General features: G+C 43.2%; 3 protein-coding genes across 6 annotated transcripts in view; 1 reads left to right on the forward strand and 2 right to left on the reverse strand.

Moving 5' to 3' along the window:
• Positions 1-92: 92 nt before the first annotated feature.
• Positions 93-3,943, reverse strand: mif4gdb (MIF4G domain containing b). Its single transcript, XM_035179676.2, has 6 exons — positions 3,794-3,943; positions 3,090-3,187; positions 2,889-2,998; positions 2,412-2,567; positions 2,159-2,251; positions 93-1,904 (listed from the first exon to the last, which is right to left on the reverse strand). Exons 2-6 carry the CDS (start codon positions 3,166-3,168, stop codon positions 1,677-1,679), a joined length of 666 nt encoding a protein of 221 aa, XP_035035567.1. The 5' UTR covers positions 3,169-3,187; positions 3,794-3,943; the 3' UTR covers positions 93-1,676.
• Positions 3,944-4,298: 355 nt separating this feature from the next.
• slc25a19 (solute carrier family 25 member 19) lies at positions 4,299-8,021 on the forward strand. Of its 3 annotated transcripts, none has more exons than XM_035179673.2 (7): positions 4,302-4,479; positions 5,133-5,293; positions 5,816-5,971; positions 6,060-6,230; positions 6,822-7,005; positions 7,105-7,235; positions 7,315-8,021. In XM_035179673.2, exons 2-7 carry the CDS (start codon positions 5,162-5,164, stop codon positions 7,528-7,530), a joined length of 990 nt encoding a protein of 329 aa, XP_035035564.1. In that variant the 5' UTR covers positions 4,302-4,479; positions 5,133-5,161; the 3' UTR covers positions 7,531-8,021. The 3 variants fall into 3 exon arrangements, with proteins under 3 accessions (XP_035035565.1, XP_035035564.1, XP_047199977.1); XM_047344021.1 differs by having other exon boundaries at positions 4,472-4,600; XM_035179674.2 differs by lacking the exon at positions 6,060-6,230 and having other exon boundaries at positions 4,299-4,479.
• Positions 8,022-8,100: 79 nt separating this feature from the next.
• Positions 8,101-25,240, reverse strand: part of pitpnc1a (phosphatidylinositol transfer protein cytoplasmic 1a) — a 36,043-nt gene continuing 18,903 nt past the window's right edge. For both annotated transcript variants that reach the window (XM_035179670.2, XM_035179671.2), the window contains exons 2-9: positions 22,447-22,595; positions 18,771-18,859; positions 16,869-16,876; positions 14,072-14,143; positions 12,752-12,847; positions 10,635-10,790; positions 9,990-10,053; positions 8,101-9,399 (exon numbers count right to left, since the gene is read on the reverse strand). In XM_035179670.2, the coding sequence (XP_035035561.1) occupies positions 9,089-9,399; positions 9,990-10,053; positions 10,635-10,790; positions 12,752-12,847; positions 14,072-14,143; positions 16,869-16,876; positions 18,771-18,859; positions 22,447-22,595 (945 nt within the window). In that variant the 3' untranslated portion in view covers positions 8,101-9,088. The remainder of the gene's footprint in view (positions 9,400-9,989; positions 10,054-10,634; positions 10,791-12,751; positions 12,848-14,071; positions 14,144-16,868; positions 16,877-18,770; positions 18,860-22,446; positions 22,596-25,240) is intronic.

Here is a 25,240-nt window from a genome sequence, read left to right on the forward strand (position 1 = left end):
TCTGATTTTGCATTGAGGAATTGTATCATATAAATAAATAGTTGTACTCAGTTGCATTATAAATTGAAACACAGTAACAAAAAACATGGAACTGATTTGAGGAACAACTTCCAGAGATTTATTAGAACAAATAAATTTGCATTCAATGTACAACTCAACCATAAAGTGAAGTAAAAATGCTGCAACGCTGTAATAAAATATAGAAACATACAGTATATTGCAGTCAGGTCTGTGCCCTGCCATTCAGGGACTTTAATTGTCTACAGCATGTAACCTGGTATTTTCTACTTTAATCATGTCTATTAAACATTCAGTCTGATTGTAGTGACAAATACCAAAGTTTATGTCTAAATCATCAAACTCTACTAGAGAGAAAAGATTCTGGGCGATATTCTACAAAATGTCCTAAATCCTGTCAATTTGGACTTAACACAGTTAATGTTTCACATAATTTTTTTTTTTTAACATTGAGGATTCTTTCTGGGAATTCACACTTGTTAGATTGGTCCACATGCTGTTAAAGTAAATTTTATGTTAAGCTTTATGTACTTTTACACAAACAGGTTTGCAAAATAACTGCGGTAATATTTGAACCACGTGACATGAGTCGTATGCTTGTGTCTGTCTGATTCCAAGGCACAGCTTTGGTTGAGGATATCGGCGCCGCTACTGAGAACAATAAACCAAGGTAACGGCAGACTCCAACATAAAAACTCGAGTTCAGCTACATATCGTCATCAGTGCTGGTGGAACCTGAATTCAAATGCAATATTTTGTATACCTGTGAATATATGAAGGAAGGAAAATAGCTACTCAACTAGCACCTTGACTACAACATTAAGAGCGTCGGTTACTGAGTGTTGAATTGGCACGACTTGTTAAACAAACAAAACTTGTGAATCCAGAAATCAATTAAATGTCAAACTTTTTTTTATCCGTTTTTATATATGAAATGGAACGATTCTCTTATCTATAAGTTAAGTTTTAAGAAATATAAGAAAAATAAAATCCCTGAATTAAGACATGTTTCATCTGAACTTCACAGAGTGGCAGAGAAACTGTAACAGAAATCCTACAGGACAAGTTTGACCGAAACTTCCACTAAACTGCAAATCAAGACTCTTGTCAAATTCAACTCTGCACTATAAAGATTTTCACTACATAATTAAAATATTTCTTTTCAACCGATTAAAACATTGGTCACACAACAACAGAATGTAAAGCAAAGACCATATCAGCTTGTATCTGACTGGAATGTCCTTCAAATTTGGTAAAAAATAAGCTGAAATGTTTTCTCAAAACAGGAATGCCAGAAAAATAAAATTAACAACATAAAACATTTCTCCAAACTTTAGAACAAAGTGTACCCGAATGTGGCTAAACCTCGTTAACTGAATTTCAGCTCCCTGTGAACTATTGCACGTTCCACATCCACGGCACGTCTCAGTAATATCATCAAACGCAGGGAACACTCCAGCAAAATCAAAGTCTTTTTACACTTCATGAGCCGCCATCTTCACGAGCCCTCCGTTGAATACTTGGCAGGTGTCGCCGCTGGTCATGAAATTGCTGGTTTTGCGCTCGGTGGCGAGCGCGAAGGTATCCAAGGTGCTTGAAGGTTTTTCCAACGCAGCTGCAAAAAAGCTGCTCGGCGACCCCACACACTTGCAACTGCCCTAGTCTGCGATTTCGCTGTAGTAATACTTGTGGGCAGTGCCGCTGAGCAACCAACCCCCGGCCCTGAACTCCAGGATCTCCAGCAGTAGCAGACGGGTCATGGAGGTGAGGCCCTCCTGCAGCAGGAAGCCGTCCCGCAGCAGGAAGAAAAGCTCGTCCATCCGCAGGTTGTTCACCTTCTCCAGCTGTTCTCCGATGCGATGCAGCTGCACTACCAGGCAGTCCACCTGCAGGGGGGAGGGAGAAGGGACACCTCAGATACACACTAGATCTGTAAAGTTTATTTAAATGAAAATAGACCTATCATGACGTGACAAAGGATGCTAATTAGAAAAAACGATATTCTTAATAAATATCCGTGCAAACATTTTTACATCATGAACAATGAGGAACCAAGTCAAAATATAACAACAGAATATTTGTCTGGTCTTTTACTATATATATCAAAAGAGAGATTTTTTTTTAACATTCTCTTCCTCACCTCTTCCTCATTCATTAGAGCATCAGGTTGGGAAAGCCTCATCAGGCAGTCATACACAGGATGGACCAGGGCCACCATCGGCATGTTGTTCACCTAAATGTCAACACACAGCATTTTGAACTGACTTTTAGTTATGTTAAAAAGGAGCACAACTCTCATGACAGCAACCATATTAATTCAGCTACACAATATATAATCAAAGACATCAATCCGAGAATAACTTCACAACAGCGACGCTCTTCCAGGCTCTTACTTTGAGGTAATCGAAGACGTTGCAGATGAACGTGACGTAGCACACCCACTCCTGCAACGAGCGCCCCCTGGTCTCCTCGCGGGCCTTGAACTCCTGCTGGAGTCGGTTCAGCAAGTTTCTCCTGAACACGATTCCGTTGTTTTGCTTGGCCTCAGCCTGCGCGACGTGACAAAGGAGAGAGAGAGATAGAGAGAGAGAGAGCGATGACAGAGGGTGAAGTATGGACAAAAAGCAGGGAAACACAGTGATGTAGGTAAGCTGGCTTTAGAGCCTCCCGTTGCCTTTGTGTACACTAACGGTTACACATTGATTGAGTAAGAGGATTAGGAATTTGGTAAGAGACTCAATCAGATCTTTAAGTCTTGTTCTAGTTTCTTAAATCCTTCACCCTCAATGGCGCTCAGTGTCTTAGCCAGTGTGCTGCCATAAAACACCTAACGTGGACAATAAGCCCTTCATGGTGTCGTCGGTATGGACCTGCACGATGGTGTAGCAGATGCGTCCGGCCTCTTTACTGAACACCTGGTCCTTCAGAGACTGGTCCACGATGATGTCGGAAACTTTGTCCAGGTTCACTGCACTGGGATCTGACAGAGAGAAAAAACACAGAGGGTTGTTTGGGGAGAGTTCATCTTCTCGACACACTGGAAGCAGACGGGAGCTCAGTGGGATGCTGACCTTTCAGGGCTGTTTTCAGCAACATCTGAGTGTCCAGGTCAAATGACTGGATCCTGTAGTCGTCAGTGGAGTTTTCCATTGTAGACGCTCAATCACACCTGAGAACAGACGGACGGCAGAAGTTTGACAGCAGTTTTGAAACAGTGGAGCGTTTGACAGATCCGAGCCTGCATAGAAAACTCAATACAGAGCAGAGCACAACAATAAGCACACAATCCTGTGCTGTCATCACACAGGCTGCTGCACACAGCTCATTCACTGGGGGATCGAGAGGATTACACGAGCAGACCCAGCTCACATAAAAAGGTCGCTCCCTGCTCCAGGTCAACACATTTCACCCACAACACAACACAACGTGTAGTAAATTTAACCAGCTTAACTCCAGGCTAACTGCGTGTAGCATCAACATTAGCTTAGCGTCAACGTTACTTGCTTTATCGCCACGTTAGCGAAGAGTGAATACAACACATTAGCTGACTCGTAAACACACAGACAAGTTATATGCTAGCATGTGAGCTTCTCAGGAGCTAACAGCTAAACTAACTAATGTTATTAGCGAGTTAGCTGCAGCAAATCCACGTTTACGCTGCAGCCCGCGCACGTAAAAAGAAAGAAATAAAGACAGGAAGCTGCAGGTTGAGTCAAAAGAAAACACAAAACAAATCTCTGGCTTAAGACACGTCGATACATTGTGATTATTTTACCTGATAATCACGGATTCTTCCCATTGACTGTGATCTGGTCTGATCTCCGTCTGAGGACCCGTCACAGCCCATCAAAGACGGCGCGTGGAGGTCAAGAGGAGTCTCTGCAGCCAAGACAAACATCATGAAGCTGGGCTGGAATCACAGTGTTTAAGAACTGATATCACAATAAGAGAAACGCTCCTGTGCAGAAACATAAATATACACGGGAATGAAATGAAATGGATGAATATCGAGTGATAGATACGTAAATAAATGTCATAAATTAGTTATTTCCGTCACAAAATTGACAGTCGCACAGTTTCAGGACATACTGCTTGTATTTCTAAATTAAAGCTCTGTTAAAATATCTACATTCAAATTAAAGGGAATATTCTGATTTATACAGTTTATACAGTGTGACTCAGAATAAATCACGTTTTGATTTTGGAGTGATTCAAATAAATATACAGGTAATACAGAGGAGACTGTAGTGTATGCGGAGCAGTGAGTGATCTTGCCGCGATATTTTTTCTTTGACAGGAGAACCCGACCCGGAAGTAATACCCGCGGTCCATGGCGTGCGACGAGCGGCTATTTTCGTCCTGATATGTCGGATTTGAAGTTTCCGGGTCCAGATCTGTTCCTGTAGATTTTCTTTACATCCAAACCTGTGGGCTGCTTTCATGACGGACTTCTGCCACAAGGTAAGATCCCTCGATCCCCCGGTGTCCCTGTTGTCTCCTGAGGGTATGTCAAGGTCTCCGTCCATGTCCTCTACTTGCGTGCAGCTGCTGCATCTTCGGATCCTCACAACATCTGCTGCAGGTTTCTGCTCAGTAACATCACGTGCATTCACCCAACAGCTGTTTACTTACCTTACATCTGTATATCTTCATTTAGGTAGCACTTCTTAAAACAATGACAAGTAAAAATACGTAAAAATAACATGAATACAAATAAATACACAGTCATGAAAGAGTTGTTGAAAGAATAACAACACAAACTACTAGCTAGTCATTTATCGTATATATCATAATATAACAATTTGTAAGGGACCATTCTGTTCAACTGGTACATTTTGTTGCCAGTATTTTTAATGTAATGGAATAAATCAATAGTCCCACTGTGGTGTTGCTACTTTAACCTAAAAAGTAAAGAACTTGGAATACTAGAGAAATCTGAATAAATACAAATGAAATGATCCCTTGTGTTATTGAACTTAAACGTGTGAAAACAGATCTTACATTCGAATTTTTTTTTTGTCTTCTGCACACCTGAATATTTCAGTGTTTTACCATTAAACGAAAGCTGATGGTTAATTGACCTAACACAAATGGCGAATGACTTCTGTGTGCAGTGTTGACGGGTGTCTGAGGTCGTGGAGACATGGTGGGCTTCGACCCCGGGGCTAAGGGGCCAGCTCACCCCCCAGAGGAGGCAGCTCTGGCCGGGTCGGCCGCTGGGATGGTGACCCGAGCGATCATCAGCCCGTTCGACGTCCTTAAAATCAGGTTTCAGGTAATGGATGTAGCTGACAGCTTTGTTTGGGAGGTAGTTAATCAACTGCTGTAGGAAGAGAGGAGTGCAGGTCATCATCCCCTGTGACCAGATCTCTATAATAAGGATATTTCATGTTAATAGATTACGGTAGATGATGAAACAGGTTTTCTTAAATTGTATTTACTGGTGGTTGTGCTCCAAACTTCTAAACCACACACGTACAAGTAAAATGTAAGTGCAGCTCAGAACTTTGACGAAGAATAGGCAACACTGTTTAATATATTTAATCTTCACGTATGAAAATCAGTTATTGTTTGCTCTAAATGTCTAAACTTAGCTTGTGAATAAAAATCAAAAGCTGTGTTGAAAATAATGGCAGTCAGATATGTTGCTAATGATGCATTTATTTTGACTGTTAATCAAAGTTGAGGTTTTCGCTGACAGATCAGCTTTGTATTAAAACCTTAGTTCAGTAGTCAGAAAGGTCTATTGTTGTGTTGACGATCCTGTGCGTTCATCAGTGTTTCTCTCCTCCACCAGCTGCAGATTGAGAGTGTGTCTTCACAGAGGCCGAAGGGGAAGTACTGGGGATTGTTTCAGGCGTCGCGCTGCATTCACTCGGAGGAGGGTCTCTCTGCCTTCTGGAAGGGCCACGTCCCGGCGCAGATCCTCTCCATCTGCTTCGGGGCTGTGCAGGTGGAGCCTGTCGACTGCACGTTCACACAAAACCATCCTAATAACGCCATCGCATATATTTATGAATCTGTGTCTGCGTGCTTTGCAGTTTGCCAGCTTTGAGCTCATGACTGAGGCGGTCCACAAGTCGACGCCGTATGACAGCCAAACAGCAGGAGTTCACTTTGTGTGTGGCGGCCTGGCTGCCTGCTCTGCCACAGTGTTCTGCCAACCTCTGGACATACTGCGCACGCGCTTTGCAGCTCAGGGAGAACCCAAGGTGGGACCAGTTCTACTGTAGCTGTCAGGAAGTATCTATGATGGTAGTCCAGATTTTATTAGGGCAACAAAAAGTCATTGTTTTTATTGATTAATTGGATGAGATTTTATTTAAAAAAGAAAACCATCGGCCCTCTCTTCGTTTCAATGGAAAACTGCCCAAATTTAACTGAAATGCAGTAAAGTTTGTTTTAAAGGAGACGTATAACGTTCAGGTTTATAAGTTTAATTTGGGTTATTACTTGAGTTTACATGCTCTAATGTTCATTCGATCAATTTCACATCAAAATGCTGCAACTCCTCTATTCAGCCTCTGTCTGAAACACTCGGTTTTAGCTCCTGTCTCTTTAAGGCCACCCCCTCCCTCCCGATTGGCCAGCTGGCCAGCTCTGTTGTGATTAGTTAACCACTTCCAGCGCGTGTAGGAAATGTTGCTTTACCTTGTGAGAGTGGCAAATAATTGGGATGGTTGTGACTGTGGATTGTGCTCAGAGTAACCTGCTTAGTTTAAAGTTAAACAGACAAATTATTTTTAACTGGTTAACCCATGGATCTATTTCCTGCTGCTGTGATATCTGGATTGTCTTGTCAGGTGTACAGGAACATGCGACACGCCGTGTCCACAATGTGTCGCTCAGAGGGAGTTCTGACTTTTTACCGCGGCCTGTCTCCAACACTCATGGCAGTGTTTCCTTATGCCGGGCTGCAGTTCTTCTTCTACAACGTCTTTAAAAATGTCTTGGCTCCACCGCCGCCAAAATCTGGGAACTCTGGAGGTCAGTGGAGCTCAGATTTCTACGTCCTGCACATTAGAGGCCACACATGCAGCAGCTACAGCTCTAAGTACTGTGACTTATTTATGTCCTCCTTTCCAGGGAGCCTGACGAGTCTGGTCTCTGGCAGCGGAGCCGGAATGATCAGCAAAGCCATCACTTACCCGTTTGACCTCTTCAAGAAGAGGCTGCAGGTGGGGGGCTTCGAAGCAGCCAGACTTCACTTTGGACAGGTGAGCTCTTCTACCACATACTGCACGTTTCAACATGTTTCAAGTTCACATTCTATTGTCTCATGTGTCTCACGTGCAGGTGCGGAGCTACAGAGGCCTGGTGGACTGCATGGTGCAAATAGCCAAAGAGGAGGGCGTGCGCGGCTTCTTTAAAGGCCTCTCACCCAGCCTCGTGAAGGCCGCGCTGTCGACAGGCTTCACCTTTTTCTGGTATGAATTGTTCCTCAATGTCATGCGTGACCTCAGGCAGAGGCGGAGAACAGACGACCTCACCAAAGACCTCGAGGAAAGATGATCGAGTTGAAAATGTAACGAGGACAGAATCACGCACATCGCTGACGCACTTCCTGTATGCCTTGCTCTTTGCACTGAGATCTAACTGGGTCGATGTTTGGTGATGGTTTTATGGTGTTTACATGTAAGAACGTCGTGACCTCATCTTACCTGTTTTTGTGCTGTCACTGCACCTTGTGTTGTACAAGCTTTGGATTTTACTTTTTTCTAAATGTATATATTAATATTTTATTCTGGGGTCTTTTAGGGTTTATGGATGCTTGTTCTGAACAGTGCCACAACTTTTTCCATCACTGACGCTGACTTCTCCTGACATTCACTCATTAAACTGGGGGAAGAGTATCCAGCAAAATACGCTTTGTTGTGGTGTATTCTCTTGAGTATAGGCCAAATGCTCTGCTTGTTCAGAGTTCATCTCTTAAAAAGGGATTGGGTTTGTGTCCAACACTAACTTTCAGGTCATTATTTTTAAAATAAAGGTTTAAAGTTTCATTTTATTCCTTTATTCTTTATTACTCTTATTCTTAATTCCATTCATATAAGCGCTATCAACAAAGATCTCTTACACAAGTATGGATACAACAGTGTTTAATTTAATTCAATTTACTGAATACAAAATCCATCAACAGTATGACTAAAAATGAATAAAACAGTAAAACAACATACAAACTACATGAACCAGTCTGAGAACTCAGTTAAAACACAACATCAACAAGTATGAGGCCGAGAAAACAAAGAAAAACACTTCACAAATATTTAAAAGCAGCTTCCGCAGTCAAAATCATGCTGTTACATACAGAAATGTCATTTACAGACACTGGCCGACAGAACTCACTGTATTAAATAAATAAACACTTGGAGAAGAAGATAGACTTCGGATGATAGTCCTGTCCTTTAAAATACACGTTTCATAGCAGCATCACTAGATATGAAGCACGGACACTTTACTGGGTATTTATTGTTCGTACTGTTCTATATACACAAGAATACACAATCACCTCACACCTGACTGTGGAAAATCGTAACACTCAACTGATACAGTGCCCCAAAAAAAACGTCCCCACCACATAAACAGATGTCAAACCACACGTTCCGGTGAACAGAGCCGGAGACTCGAATCGTAATATGTAAAGTTTATGTACAGTGACCGAATCTTGACATAACTCGTCAAGCTTGGGTTGAAAATAAGCTGATGCTCCCGTGGGATAAAAACGTTTTCAGGAATGTACGCTACACTCGATCTGACTAATTGAACTCCACACTGTCTGATTCATAGCGCCGGCTGTTTTCTGGAGGAGAGGGGGAAAATGAGGAGCCTCCCAGCTGCTGTGACTCTCAATAGGACGCACTACACCTTACGACCTCGCAGGCCTTTCTGCTGCAGTGATCAGGCAGCCTGTCTGTACCTGTGCAGCCTAAGAGCTGTTGGCTTTGCTGTAACACCAGGACGGTGAAAAGTTCTCCTTCACGTCAGCTGGCTGCGGGGGTTGTTGTGGGATGTGCTGGGCAGGCATCCTCCACTGATCTCACAGGTCAAGGGGCGTTATAGTTCACCGCTCTCATTCTGGCTGGGGACTGGAGTTCCAGGAGAAGAAGTTGGGCAGTTTGAAGATTGAATCCCTGCGCCCTGGATCGGGCAGCGTCAGGGTCTCTGGGGCGGACTTCTTCCTGGGACGGTCCTTGGGCACCGACAGGAACTCGGGGGCTTCGGTGGAGAGGGGAGTGGACGGGGCGCTGTTAGGGCCGCTGCGGGCGCTGGACGGCAGGGGGGTCTCAGAGATGGAGATGGCAGGGGGGAAGGAGCCGATCTTGAGGTTGGTGGCCTCCTGTGTGGCGCGCTCATACTCTCTCACCTCCTCCATGGTCATGTCTGATGGGATGGAAGAGTTACAGACTTAGAAAAAGAGAAGTTACACTAAAATCGACTCAAATTCCGACAAAGAGAAGTGCTTGGTGTGTGACGATGTAAAAATACTCGATAAAACTGAGAAGAGTTGATGAAATGGATGCTGACTATGATTATACTTAATAAAACAGTTCAGTTATTGTTCTGTCAGTTTCAGTAATATGTATAGTATGTCTTTAAAGTGTCTTATGTTGGCTTATAAAGATGGTTTCTTTTAAAATATTTGGATTCAATTTCTTGGAAACACAACAGCAGTAATGGTCATCTTCACTCTGACTTTACATTAAAATCTACATGAATTCAGAGACTGGAAAGATCTGATCTATTTAGATCAGATGATTCAAACTGAGCGGTTCAACTTCAGTCCTTTGTACATCTGAATGGCTGCTTCTGTGTCCTTCTCAATCCTCAGTGAGATTTCCTGATACAACAAAGGTTAAGTGTACGATCGGGGCTTTGCCACAAACATCAAACTGCCACCTTGAGATTTGTGAGTTACAGAATGAACAATGGTTCATGAGCACTGCCATTGTGTTCACTAAGAAGACACTTACTGATCCACTCATCCACCCAGGCAAACGCCTGCCTGTGTCCTAACAGCAGGACATCTCGAATCACCTGAGAAGAGTTAGACAAAAAACAGGAAAGAGAAGAAAGGGAAGCATGAGAGGTTAGAACATGGAGGAGGAAAAGCAGAGAGAGACAGAGGCAGGAAGGAGAGAGGATGTGACTCAGAATTTAGTTAACTCTGAAGGCCATAAATATTCTCATTTAAGTTCTAAATGTTTCTGTTCACCCCTGGAGGACTGTGATTAATATGACTCACTTGTGGTGTTACCATGTGAGTAATGGCTCTGCCTGTTTGTGTGTGTGGGCCAGGAGAGGAGCCCCCAGGGACAGACGCTGCAGAGGGATAGGTGAAATGGATTTAGGAAATAGGGGATATGAAGTATAAACTCTGGAGCCATGGTAAGGAGAGCAGGTGCAAGGCAATCTGCGGAGTGTGAACAGGGCAGATGTTGTCGAAGGCTCACTTGGTTCATGATCAGCAGATCTTGTATCACGTGGTCTCGGAGCAGAAAATAAAAATGCCTCAGGCACTGACACCGATAAACATGAGGTCAAAGGTTTGGCTGATGAAGGAGAGGGTATCTACACGTTGCCATCACAAAAACATAGAAACACACATTTATCCTGACCTTGTGTACAAACTGCTCCACACGCGTTTGCAGGCCCCAGACCTCAAACTTAACTGTGACCAGTTTGTAGGAGCACATGATGGGGTCTTGCGAGTCGATCCATCCTTCCTGTAGGACGCCTCGGCTCGTCTTCTTCGATTTGAAGTGACGCAGGTCCTACGCCACGTTGAGAAAAACAAGTCTTTTGTCATTATTTCTCATAAGCTCATATAGCATTGTATCACCTGCATTCATTACGAGCCTCATGCAGAGGGCAGCTAGGCGGCACAGTGGGATCCCCTAATCACAAACCTTGCATGCATTAATCACCGCTCCCTATACACTAATTATAATGTAGCGCTCATTTGTCTTGGGGTCATGTGTCTGACTGTGACGGAGTGTGTGGGGGAGATACACAGCTCTCTCCATCCCTGTTGGCCTGGGGCCTGAAGGGGCCTGTTGCATTTGACTGCACATGAAATGCTAAATGGTCTGTATTTTATTTTTTAGTTTCAGGCAGACAAAGAGGGAAAAAGATGAGGGGACACTTATTAGAGCTTGGTTTGTTTTGTTTTAGACACACCTGTAATAAATATGCATATATGTGAATATTTGAATTTAAAATGTAACAGGCAGCTTTGACTGATAATTCAGATTTTAAGTTTCCTTTACAAAATACAACAATGGATGCAGAAGAATGACATCCAGTTCTGGTTAAATAACAGGCCAATGACAAACCCTGCAAAGCCCCAAAAAAAGTTTATTAACAAACTTAAATTAAAATGGTACGCAAAGAGCGCATCTGCCTAATTAAACCACATTTAAATTCACAAAATCCATATATTTTTTAATTTGATAAGCACCAAATTTTATAAACGCATTAATATGAGTCCCTTAAACATACCAGATTTCCCCCCCATTGAGATGCATGTATTATTCTCTGGGAAATCAACAACAATGTGAGAGAAAGTAAACCAAATCCACACCAAAATGTAATGTCTTCTTCTCAAGTATCATGGTAATCTGCGCAGCAGTTTTATTTAATACACATCATGGATCCAGGATTTTTTGACATGGAAGATTTTTTCAACATTTTCACTGATTTCCCAGAGAACAATTCATGGATCTAATGAAAAACAAATCTGGCACATTTATGGAGCTGATATCTATGAGTGTGTACAATTTGGTGCAGCTTCATTGTATATACAGGGACAGTTGGGCCTTGGTGATGGTGTTTAATCTACTAGATGTCTTATCTTTTGCCTAAACGTTTTGGGGAATTTATTCTCTTTCTTGCCGACACATCGTACCTACTTATGATTTCGGAGGAGCAGCTTTAAGGAGCCCTGAAACGCTTCCTTGTTTGTTATTTATCCACTGTCTTATTTAAAATGGATGATATCCCCACCAATAACCGTGGTTCATTCCCGTTTGACACCGGACCCTGTTGTGCAGTGAGGTCTGACTCTAGATCCATTTACCTTTAAATCAAATTATATATTTAAATCAGCCGTGTGACATCCACTTTTAGCTCTGGACGGCATCTCTGAGCTATTCTTAGCACCGAGTCGATAAAAGCAGAAGACCATAAAGCTCAGAGGGAGGCGTGTGCATGCATGTGTGTTTGTGTGTGTAAGTTGTGTGTGTGTGTATATGTGTGTAAGAAGGGGTGTCAATAATGAAACACCACTGCAGTGCTGTCATGACCTCTCTTGATTATTAATAGCTCTGCTTTTTGTGACCACCACATCCTGATCGACAGGCCTGCACCACACACACGCACACACACACACACACACGAACACACACAGATGTCACATCAGACCAACACACAACACAGCTAATGTCCATCACCTCCCCCACACATAAACATGAACATCCCTCCCTTCCATCACGCAGAGGAGGCAGATGACCGGCTGGTTGTCAAATATGAGCTGTCACTGCACAGGGAAGATAAAACACGATTCTGCACATCGCTTTGGTTAATTTGTTGCCCCTCCCTCCCTGCAGCTTCTTCTTCTGTCCGTCCCCAATCCTGTCTTCCTTCTGCTTCCCACCTTCCTCCTTCCCTCCCACGTGTGCACTCATTCACTCTCCTGTACGCTGTGTGCTGAGGTCAGTGACTTGCTCTGCCCCACCTCTGACTCCTTGTAGTGGCGCTCAGGGATCTCATCGTAGGCGATGTCCACGGAACACACCTCCGTCTCCTCTTCTCTGGGCTCGCTGTTAAATATCTGAAGAGGAGGGAAAGGTTCGAGGTGTGAGCAAGGACATCTGAATCAGAAATGCACTCTATGGGTTGACAAATGCTGTCGGATGATGTGCTGACGTCGCACAGGAAAACAGAGGTTCAGAGAGGTTTTGACAATGTGATCATTTCCTGCTGGCTTTAGGAGAAGGGAGCGCTGATGACATGATGAGCACCTTCCTTCCTCACTAAACCGTGAGGATGGATGTGACTCACACAGTCAGTGACACACCATGTGGTCAGTGATTTCTTCCTGCGTGACTCACACAGGAACAACAGAGCGATGCCGTCTAGATATCTGCTTCTTTCAGGACACTTTCACCGCCACTGAGTCACTGAGCGTTGATCGTACTTGCTCGGATATGAACTTCAAACTTTTACACAGGTTGCAGCAGAAGAGAGAAAGGGCCTTGAGAGGGATGAAGATGAAGATGAGAAGACTAAAGGGAGAAAAGAGAATAACTGTACAAATGGTGAAGGCAATAAGGGGTGGGGGGTGGGGGTGTAAATTTGAGAGAAGGAAAAAACACTTGTTAAGACCAGTTCCAAATGTGAGATCACGGCCATCTGTGAATCTGTTTGCAACGCCTCTGACCCGCCACTGAGAGGAGCTGCGTCCTCTTGTCTTCAGCTACAGTGTGGATCCAAGCAGCATTGCATAACCTTTCCTCTGCTGCCTCAATGTGTTAAGTGGCAATGGGGAAGAGGTGGGGGGGGGGGCAAGTTCTTCTGACACTGATGAATAGGAAAAGCCAACACATATTATACATTATTTTTTTTGCACAGGAGTTGTGTTCAATTCCCTTTTTTTCTTCCTTTCATTAATACTTGTCTGCGCTGTACCTGTCTTCTGTGACAATAATGCCCCCCCCCCACCTGTGAGGCCAATGACATTCAGTAACTGAACTATGACACGGTTGTGTGATGTCTTGCTGCTAATCGGGGTGAAGTCACAGGATCAGGGGTGAAGTGATTACGATGCAGAACAATCGCTGATTCCCTTTGTATCCTTCTGTTCTGATTCGGAGGCTTTGAGGCGAGAGGATTGTGATTATGGAAAAGACTGAGGGATATGGAGAGATGAAGTAAGGTGTGCAACAGGGCACTGTGAAAGATACAGGCTGATAGTAGGTGAAACAGTGAATAGAGCGAACCTGGAATCTGCTGAGCGACACGCACCCAACCACACGGCACTCTGAGCTCTACTCACGTTATCATTGCTGCCTTTGTTGTCCTCGTACTTGGTTTCTATGTGGATGGAAAACTTAGGCAGGAAGGAGCACTGCAGGGAGGAAAAAAGAAGATGAGACAGTAAGAAATCGATATCCATCCATTAGCTATATCGTTTATCTTTTTAAGGGGCGCGGGAGGGGGGGTACATCCTGGACAAGTTGCCAGTCTATCACAGGACTGACACACACACACACGTTCTCACCTGCAGGCAATTTAAAGTTGCCAATCAATCTTCAGAGTGTGGGAGGAAGACGGGGTAACCAGAGGACACAGGCACGCGGAGAACATGCAAAGTCCACACAGAATGTCCTTGGCCAAGCTGTGGTTTGAACCCGAACATTCTTTCTGTGGACACCACTAACCACTGTACCACCGTGCCGCCCTCAGGCTCAGGAGGTGGAGAACATTTACTTAAGTACATTTCTCATGTATCAGTGCTTTCTACTCCAACTACTACATTTATGCAAAGCATAGCGTTATTTGTTCACACTGTATTTTTAAAAATATTTTAAAATCAAATCAATAACGAGAAGGGAATCGAGACATGGACGGTGATAACCTTGTCTCATGATAACTGCCCAGTTTAATGTAGGATTGGACCAGATCACATCCCACAGGTGTCGACTGACCAACAGGATGAGATGTGAAAGTAACTGTGTCTCTGTGTTTTATCACCTAAACCGAATGAGAACTAATGATTATTCTCTCACTGTCGAGATTTACAACTGCTCTTATTTTTCATGACCATTATGTTGCCTTAGGGCGTGTTGACTGCCTTTGATCATCTCTTAAATACAGCAGTTTAATTATTATACAACCAAAGAGCAGAAATACTGGTTACATAAACTGTTTATGTACGAACCTGTGTGTGTGTGTGTGTGTGTGTGTGTGTGTGTGTGTGTGTGTGTGTGTGTGTGTGTGTTTATGTGTGTGTGTGTTTATGTGTGTGTGTTTATGTGTGCAGCACAGCAGGACAGAGACAACACAATGGATCAATCTTGCCCTCCGCCACAGGAAAGAATGAGCTGTAAGGCGTGATGCTGGGAGCCCATGGTGAATACATACGTTCTGTGTGTGCGTGTGTATGAAAGGGTATGTATTACTGTGCACAGTGAAGTAATCAGTGCTGCCTAAGATTACTGGCCTTGTGAGTCTCAGAAGAAAAATTCAGTGTGTGTGTGTGTGTGTCATGAGGCAGTGATGGCACAAGCACCCTGAACACAGACTATAAACACTTGTTTAACTTACAAGTGGACCTTCTCTTATTAGAGGCCTCTAATTAAAATTATACCCTGAGCTGCTTTGCAGAGTTATTCGTTCACTTTCACATGAGCTGCCATGACCTTCCTCAAATATCCAGATGTTCCATGTATGTGTGGAGTCTCGGGGGAAGAGATCGGCCTTCTGCTGATGTCCTGTGTGCTTCATTGGTGTTACCTCGCTGCCTTAGCTGGACATGCTAATGTCCATCTGTTGCCCCTGAGCAAATCATTAGTGCTTTTCTTAGCGACAGTCAATGAAATCGGTTTTACCTCTAAGAGCTGTGGGGTTTGTTAATGTCTTCAATGGGAAATTTGCCTGAGGAGTTGGTATTGACAGGTGGATCGATGCAGCAGGGACGGAGATGTAACAGTGAGGAGGAGATCTGGGCCTGAAGGTGAAGCTCTTACATGTACATCTACATTTCAACCTTTATCATCGTGAAGGAGATCCATAATAAATGATTTTCTTTTCATCAATTAATGAATGGATCATTTCAGCTCTAATTTCATCAGCCAAATGGATGGTGCTGCTTTGCATAAAAACAGAGTGAGTTGATCAAGATTCTGATCAGGACCTTCCTGCAGAGGTAGTCCAGCTATATCCAACTGTGAGATGACACCAGACCCACGACATACTGGAGGAATTAGACTCTCCTCCTGGCTTAGTTGCAACTGGATCGTCCCCAGGAGGAGCTGGAGCTGTGCCTGCATGAGAACATCTGCTGTCACCATGACTTAGACTCAACAGTTAATGTTTATTATTACCGTCTCCACAGGACCCTTTTAAAAATACTTTTCAGTTTCACTTAGTGTGAATGTACTTTTTGGAATTTAATTTTAGAGTAAGCTGTGTTATTCTCATTTTTCATGATCATTCACAATATAAAATATATTCAAATTCAAAAGCAAAAAAATAAGACAAGGTAAAAATAAGCTACAGTTTGGATTTGAAAGGTTCTTGGTTGCCACCTGGTGGCTGACTGCAGTATAGGTCATAACTCTACGCAGATGTGCAAGATGGCAGCGGACGTATACCTTGATATTTTGGCTTCATTTCTGGAAAGTGGGAGGAAGTGGAGAGACATCTTTCTATACAGTCTGTGCTCTATGTCACACTAACTTTGACTGATGTGTTTCAAATATGGGATCGTCATTGATACGTGTCATTGCAATGGAAAATGTTAAAACATTATTTCTAAGACACACACACAGTTATATATTCTGTTCTCACAACAATGTATGACCATCTGTGATGCGTGAGAATCAACATGTGGCACCATTCAAATGTCAGTCAGCTACTATCGATGCTGCACCAAGACATTTACATGTAACAGTTTAAGTGACCATGAATTCTATGACTTTGGAGATATAGGTTGTTATTAGAGAACGCACACCACACATGTAGCCACGCTCACCTTTAACCCTCACCACACTTTACACGTCAGCTGTCAGATCCCAATGTGTGATGTGTGCGTGATCGTGCATGCGTGTATTCACATCAAAACTACTCACCGTGTACTCTGACCATATTCCCAGCAGAGGCCATCATTATAGCAGACAGAAATGGGAGGTACGTTGGAGGGGGGGGGGGCAGACAGGTCGAGGAGAACAAAGGATTGAAACGGTATGAGAGAGACAAGAAGAGAATAGAGGAGAAAAAATAATTTAGTTCAAAATGGAAAAGGACCATTAAGCCTCAGTAATAACACTTCAGTCCCACATGAGAAGAGCCCACTTTGACATGACAGCCCGATCTTCTTAATCTGAGTGACAACGATATTTTCTTTTGTCACATAGACTGTAAATACAGGAGCGCTGCAAGTCCCCGTGAAACTGCTCATGTTGTAATTGTATCTCAACATGCTCATTATCAAGCTCAACATGACAGTGAGGTCATGTAGCATCTGCGGAATGTTGATAGTTAAACACCTGTCAGAATTTAGTGGCATTTAAAGCAGTTCCTTCTCTGTTAAAGGTTTATTCGCACTGTTAAAAGTCGTTTGAGTGACGGAACTTTAAACGAGAGTAACACAAAGTAGAAAGCAAAAGTCCACCAAGGCCAAACAGTCCTACACATAGTTCTTATAGAAGAATATAGAAAAAATGCTTATGCTTAATGGATTGGTCGTTGCTCTTGGCAAGACACCTTTGCCTTTTACACTCCCGCTTGAGGCGTGGAAACTTGGAGCAGTCTTCTCCTAAATGAACAGTGTCACCGCTGAGAAAAACACCACCGCACCACCGGAAAAAAGGCAATGAGGAAACAAACAAAACGGTTTCTGGCCCTGGCTTGTTTCTTCCAGTAGCACCTGTGCACACTTGGCAAACCGTCATGGTGGTTCTTCCATAATTTCCTGCAGCATGTATCATTTTAACCAACAGTCTCTACAATCATCCTTTAGGAGCCATGTGGAATCTCTACGCTCCCTTATTAATAACATTGATGGTCGTAGAGATCTATCGCCTCCGTCCCTGTTGCGCTAAATGCATGCCAGGTAAAACAAATTGGGGACAGCCAGCTTTAATGACGCGGTGCAGCAACAGGAATCACAAGCTTGAACGAGGCTTAAATCCGTACACCCACACGAAAATGAAATGTGTTCTTCCGTGGCCCCATCCCTCCGCCAAGGTTGGTGGAAATCTGTTCAGTAGCTTTTTTTTATGATCCTGCTGATGAATAAACCAACAAACAGACACAGATGAAGACATCTCTTCCTTGGCAGAGGAAATTAAACACATTATAGGAATGCGTGCAAACAACAAACTTTTGACACTAAGGATGTTACAAAAGATGAGTAGTGCACAAAAATGCAAATCAGACAATGTTATGCTGTCACGGCAGCCATTGAACTGATCCTTCAAAAAGCAGCAGCAGCAAAGTAATGATGCAAACTGTTGAGAAACAACAAAAACTAGAATCCAAAAGCACATTCATGAGGGACGATTTGTGAATTTGTGTTCATATCCAGCCTAATACACTTTATTATTTTTCAGTTAATCCTGGCTCTCCTCTCTCTTCATCACTTCCAGCATCCCTCTTGACCTCCGTCTCTCCAACCCCTCCTCCCCTCTTGCTCATGGTACAGAATATTGCTTCCATATCCCTTTGCCCTCACAACGATCCCATATAATGGCTGCCAGGAGGTGAACCGTGTTTGTAGGGAGCTGCAGAAAATGGAAGTGTGTGCTCTTTTTGTACAAATCAGCAGTAAGCCATATTATCGCAGAGAGAGAGAGAGAGAGAGAGATTCTTATTATGAGATACAGAAGTTTTCTGCAACACCACTGCTTGTTTTTGTTACATAATATAATGTACTGTAGATAGTTGGTGCATGTTAAGACGTGCCACTGGATGAAATGGGTGTACTTTTGTCTATAAATGATAAAAACACAGATGTATGGTTAAACCGTTACCTGTTATGGTGTAAGGGTAATAGTTCCAGGCCTTCTCTGTGACATAGAAAATCTTAGGGACGACTGCTCTGGCCCAACTGGGCAGTTTGCTGAAACACAAGGAAAAAGGAGTGGACGGTTTACCGAACTGAAGGAGAGGAAAAGGGAGAAAAGGAAAATCACTGATGAGATAAATACATGTAGACTTTTCTGTACAATCACAGTTGTCCTCCACTCTTTCTTTTGCTCCATCACCCAGAACAGGAAATGATAATCATCCAGCTGTGTGCAGCCACGATGGAAGACGTACAGGGCAGCCATGATGGCCTCTGGGGAAGTTAATTACACTGATTACACCCCACCCTGCTCCCTAAAGTGGACCAGAGGTTGCACCGTGATCGATCTGGGAAGGACAGGGAGGGCGGAAAATACACAGAACTAGCTATTACTCAGCACAAATGGATTCTACATGCCGACAGCTGCAGCTAAACCTTATTGGGTGTCCTATTAAAGAGGTGAAGGATTACTGAGAGAGGGCCTGGTTCAGCTGGAGGGATAAAATGCCACAGGTGAATACAGCAGATTTCCTTCTCAAACTTTTTGACTCTTTTAACGACGGAGCAAAGTGCTGATTGACAGAAGATGTTGAGAGAGCTAGAATTACTGTGATTGTAAGCCTCACTATGACCTTGGACTGCTGGAATCTAATCAGTTCATCTTAGAGTCCTAATGACAACTGGACACATTTAGAAGAAATTCCCTAAATGTAGAATTGACAAACATGTTTTGTGAGGTCACAGTGACCTTGACTTTCGACCTCAAATGTCTGCTCAGGTCATCCTGGAGTCCAAGTGACTGCTGATGAAGTGTTATGAAAACCACTACACCTTTACCATCAGAACTAATCAGTTCATCTTTGAGTTACAGAGAAAGTTTATTTTCCCTCAGACACAGGTCGCTACAGCCTGAATCAGTTGGTCCAGATTTCTGCTGACTGAATATCAGCTGGTTAAAAATGAAAAATAGCATCATAATAGGACACAAAGCCATAAATAACCTGTACCAAATTCCACAGGATAATTAATTTTTAATCCAGCCACTGATTATTTATACTCGCCCATTATTCTGTCTTGAGAAGTGGTAATTGAATGTGGAGATTACACTGGCTTGTAAATGACTGTCTGTATGGGCCACTGGGAAATATCTCCAATGTCCTGTCACTCAACCAGAGGAGTGTCCAGACACAGCAGACTGTCCTCACACTGCCTTGAATATACACACACACACACAGGGCACACACACACACACACACACACACACACACACACACACACACACACACACACACACACACACACACACACACACACACACACACACACAGGACACACACACACACACCCACACACACGCAGACTGCGGCTCTAAGATGGGAACAGGTGGTTTGTGGGTGGGGAGACGCAGGCGCGGCGTCCGACAGTGACTGCTCAAATTAACCATCACTTACACTGACCTCATCTCCTCTGCCCACGCACACACAGTAACACTCATACATCCAAGCCAATGCACTTCACACATATCACACAAACACACACACACACACACACACACACACACACACACACACACACACACACACACAAACACACTCACACTCATTCAAACCCTCCTCTCCTCTGAGTTTGCCAGCTACACTTCTCTTTTCCCAAAGGCCCACTTACTTGTCACTTCTGACCAGGAAACCTCACCCGCTCTGCCTCTCACTGTGTTTCCATGTGGCTCTTTACACTCTGTCTCATTGTCTTACTTTTGGGAGTGAGGACTTAGTTGCATCAAAAAGAGGAAATGGAACTAAATGCTGCAAATTGAATGAAGGAAAACAAAAATAAATGTATGAAATTACCCTCAAACATAATTTTCTTTTACCTTTAAAGATGTAAAAGTGGAGAAAATGGCGATCACTATGATTGTAATGACAGGGTACAGAACCTTTATATTTTAAAGGTTACACCTAAAATGGCTGATTGAGATATTTTATAGTTTCATATGATTTACATAACACTATGCATTACTATCATTTCATGTGGCTTCTCTTTTGTGCTGCTGTTAAGTGTAAAGACACTCTGGTGCAATGCGGTCTTATAGAAACTATCTTTATTTAGTATTAACTTGTCTTTCCAATTATCTGATAAACCCAAACATGCAAACAGCTGAGTCCGAATTGTTGGATCCATTTGGCTTTGCAAGACTAAATTGTCGGCGATGTCGTCCATTTGGGTAAAAGCCCATATGTCCCACACTCAGTCGTCCATGTTGTCAAGTGCTTGAGCTAAACACTGAGCCAACATGAAGTCAAGTGCAGGTCTCTGCTTGCAGCTCTGAGCCCTCGATGGAAATCAATAATTTCAAATTACATTACGCTGATTGGAGTTGGCCATATTGATGGGTTTATGCTCCTGCCGACTGTTTGGTTGTGGATTTATTGGACTTATTGGAGCAGGTGATGATAGGCATACAGTGTACGACTGGCCAAGAGCTAAATGAATTACTGCTGTCGATGTAAGCCATGAAGTGATTAATGCACCAAAAACTACTGAGATAAAAAAAAAAAAAAAATCATTCAGACCAGGAACAAGAACCAGAGACATTTACAGCCTGCATGATAACGTAGGTTTCTGATGTGTTATACAGGTGTTATCCAGGTGTTATCCAGGTGTTATCCAAGTGTTATCCAGGTGTTATCCAGATGTTATCCAGGTGTTATACAGGTGTACCTATGATAAAGTGGTCACTGAATGTAAAATTTTTTATCTCTGATGTTATCTTGCAGGCTACTCTTTAAAACCAATTGGTGTACACATGCTCCTTTTCAATCATTGTAGATATAATAAGGGAAATCAATGTGGAGTTAAGCCAGGACGTCAACTGTATTCACTTCATGAAACAGTTACTTAAAAATCCATCATATGAATTAAATTAAGTCAATTAAGAAGCAGAACGTACACAATTTTGTTTTACGCTGCACAGAAAAAACGTTTTCTATGTGTAATTAGGGGTTACGAGCATTCAGAGGAAATTCATTCTGAGAGTGAGGAGATCACACTTCAGACTGATTCAATTTTAACATACATAACAGAAGAATCAAATATTCAATTTCACACTTATTAAGTTTAACAAAGCACAGCAGCTGGAAAAGAGACTTGGACAGAGATGAAAAGAGCCACATAACTACATTTACCCCCTTTTCTTCTCCCTGAAACACAACAGCAGTGCTCATGGTGCAGCTTTGATATTTGGTCATATTACATAAAATATAAAGGACTGCTTCCCCATGTTGATACGAACGCATCCTTAGACATCTAACCAATGGGTAATCTTTGTGTTTACATCAATGATTGCTGTGCTGAGTGGCAGCCATGCAGTGAAAACCTGTCATTCTCAAATCTCCCCCTAGTGGCTTTATTAGCTGCTGCGTAATGAACGTTGACCTGCGATGAAATGCTGAGGATTTTTACTGAGAAATGAAATAAAGTAGATAAAAAGATCTGAAATTAAATAGAAGGAAAGTTTATAGAAGGATATGGCTTTGACGTTTCTGTGGTGACAGTCAAAGGCATGTTTGTCCTTTGGTGATCAATGGGTGTATTATACAAAATTGAATTGAACATGTGGTTGATGGGAAGAGGAAGACACTCACTTGTTGAGGTAGATTCGTTTCTCTGTGAACTGGCCTGATCCGTGCTCGGGGTCCTCATACGGCTCGTTCTGGACCACCTCCACCCCCTCTCCACGTTCGCTCTGTTCATGACTGTGTTTGCTGATCATATACAGCTGGCCGATCCGGTACTAAAAGACGGACAGGAAACAAAACAAAAGGAGAAAATAGAGAAGCCTGAGATCAAATCTATTTTTTATTAAGTCTAGTGGGATGATCAAGGCAGATGAAAGAAGACATACTAACATCGCTATGGCAACAAACTGTACTTAAAGGTGCGGGTCTCTGGTACAGCTCTTATGAGACTGCTCTGAGTGGAAAGAATATGTTCCCGCTTTAAGTCCAACAGTTGACTCAACGGTATAATTTTATAGTTGCCGTAAAAATAAACGCAGAAAGATCGCAGGATTACCGCCCGGGACATATGGTCGTGACACCTGGGGACAGTCTCCATAGCGGAAGAAAGCTGGGGGATTAGGAGCTGTCTGCAGCATAGTGACATAGATCTCATATCAGGTCAGGACCAAGCAGCACAACGCGAGCAACAGCAGCATCAGGGGACAGTTGGGTGACACATCTGTCAATAGCCACAATCTTTCATTCATCACTGGCTGACCCACTTGGCCCAACGACAATGTCCCTCTTGGGCGCTTGGCAGACAGGAGTGGGGTGTCGCGTCGTAACTATTTTCCATACATTTGGAAAACGACAAACACTGGAGTGAGAACACTCCAGGACGGAGATTTCCGACTGCTTGTAGGCCTATTTCCGACCTGAGGAAATCGATATGCCCCCACCCCTCACACACACACAAGCACACACACAGACAGCTATGTTAAGCTAATGGAAAAAAAGATGAGGACTGCCTGGTGGGATGTTGACTTCAGTCCCCGCATTCATCCACAAAAAGCAAGGAATGGAAAGAAGAGCAACGTGATAGTGCAAGTGGAAAAAAAAAAAAAGGTGTGCACCAGTAAACAAGCTCAGGTTGTAACTTGTATGACAATGCCAGATTTTTCCATCTGCCGACCATGAGAGAAAAAAGCAAAGGGCAGCCATAAAGTATTCCCAGCAGGAATGTTGATGGCGGTGTTTTCTGACTGAACAGCTGTTGGAGTCCGGCATGATTTTTCTGCTGCAGTGACACAGTCACGGGCCACGCGTAGCACAGGAGGAACCTGTCTTCAGTCACACTCAAATTTAGAGCAGAAACAATCAGTAGATCCATCAATCAATGGAGCAAAACGGCCATTCTCCGGTTCCAGCTTCTCAAATGTGAGAATTACTTTTTTTTAGCATTTTCTGAAGTGACGTAGAATTTGAAAAGTTTTGATTTGTTGAAAACAAGAGGTTTAAGACATAACCGCGTGTAAAGGATGCTGGGATGGGCATTTTCATTGTTTCCTGATGATTTACAGACATTATCAGTTAATAAAGGCAGTTATCGTCAACCACAAATTTTACGGATATTTTCGGGAGTTTGTCTTTCACGTGTGAAGAACGCAGAAGGGGATTGTCCTAGTTAGACGTGTTCACAACAACTGGAAAATGTTGGAAACATTCAGGCTAGGAAAGCCGCCTGGTTGGAGCATGTAGAAGGTATTACGTATAAATTCTGCTGTGGAAATACTGTGTTTCTACAGGATATTGACACCGGTGTCGGTCCTTATCGCCAAAAGCTTTCAAATCTTGTGGCACCTCTTTTTCATCCTGAGATATTTGGAATCTTGGACATTCCCGGACATCTGTCATAAGGACCGGCAGTTCAAGTATCAGAGCAACTGACTCTGACATTTGCAGGCTCCCATGCAGCCTCTTCTGTAAAATGTATTAACCTGGTGAACATAGAAATCGTTTAGCTGCCAAAAAATCATTCCCCTCAGCAATTGACAAATATGAACTTTAGCAAAAAGGAGATTGAAGGTAAGGTCTTGAATTCATCTGTGAATACAAGAGACGGAGAGTGGGGGACTTCATGACATTCACACTGCTAATAGAAGGAGTAGGCTATTGTACAAATCATAATTATATTTAAAGAGAGTCCTGTTTGTGCAGAAAGAACCAAACAGACAATGGGACGAGACAGTGGAACGGCACACATAAATCTCCCTGCTGAATGAAAAGCATCAAGGTGGAGTACGAGTTGAGAGGAGCTCCGAGCGCCACTCGGATCACACTGATGGCTATAGCAACAGTGTATTAACATAAAGCGCCATCTTTCCCGTCTCTCGCTCGGCTCATTCAGGGATCAGACATATTGCGTAAACATGTCAGCCATTGTGCTTATCTTCCTCCAATGCTCCCTTGTACTCAGCAACCCTCACTGCGGCCTACCCGAGAGCTGTGGTCGATGAATGACTGTCTGCTGTCATTGCTGCCTTTAGAAATCTCGCTCTAATGACTCGGCGGGAGAAGTGGCCCTCGCTCGGGCCAGAGTAGCCATGAATAATATGTCATTGTCTTTCACTCTTACAACAGTGGGGCCATTGGGCAAGAACGTGCCGGTTTGACAACAAAGAGAAAAGTGTATTATAATTATCGCTCTATACGTTTCTCTTCCACCTGCCATTTGATTGATTTGCATTATGTGTCTTCACTCCACCTCCACTTTCCCCCCCCTCATTTCATCTGTCTCCTTTGTGAACTCCTCTTCTCACTCAGCTCAGTCAACTTGACCACTAAATAGCTCAAACTAATGGGAGATTATCATTATATATGGAGCTACTCTTAGTGCCAGATATTACAGGAGTTTTAGACCTAACAGACTTTAGAGAGG

The sequence above is a fragment of the Hippoglossus stenolepis genome, chromosome 16 (genome assembly GCF_022539355.2).
Source record: "Hippoglossus stenolepis isolate QCI-W04-F060 chromosome 16, HSTE1.2, whole genome shotgun sequence".
NCBI lineage: Eukaryota > Metazoa > Chordata > Actinopteri > Pleuronectiformes > Pleuronectidae > Hippoglossus > Hippoglossus stenolepis.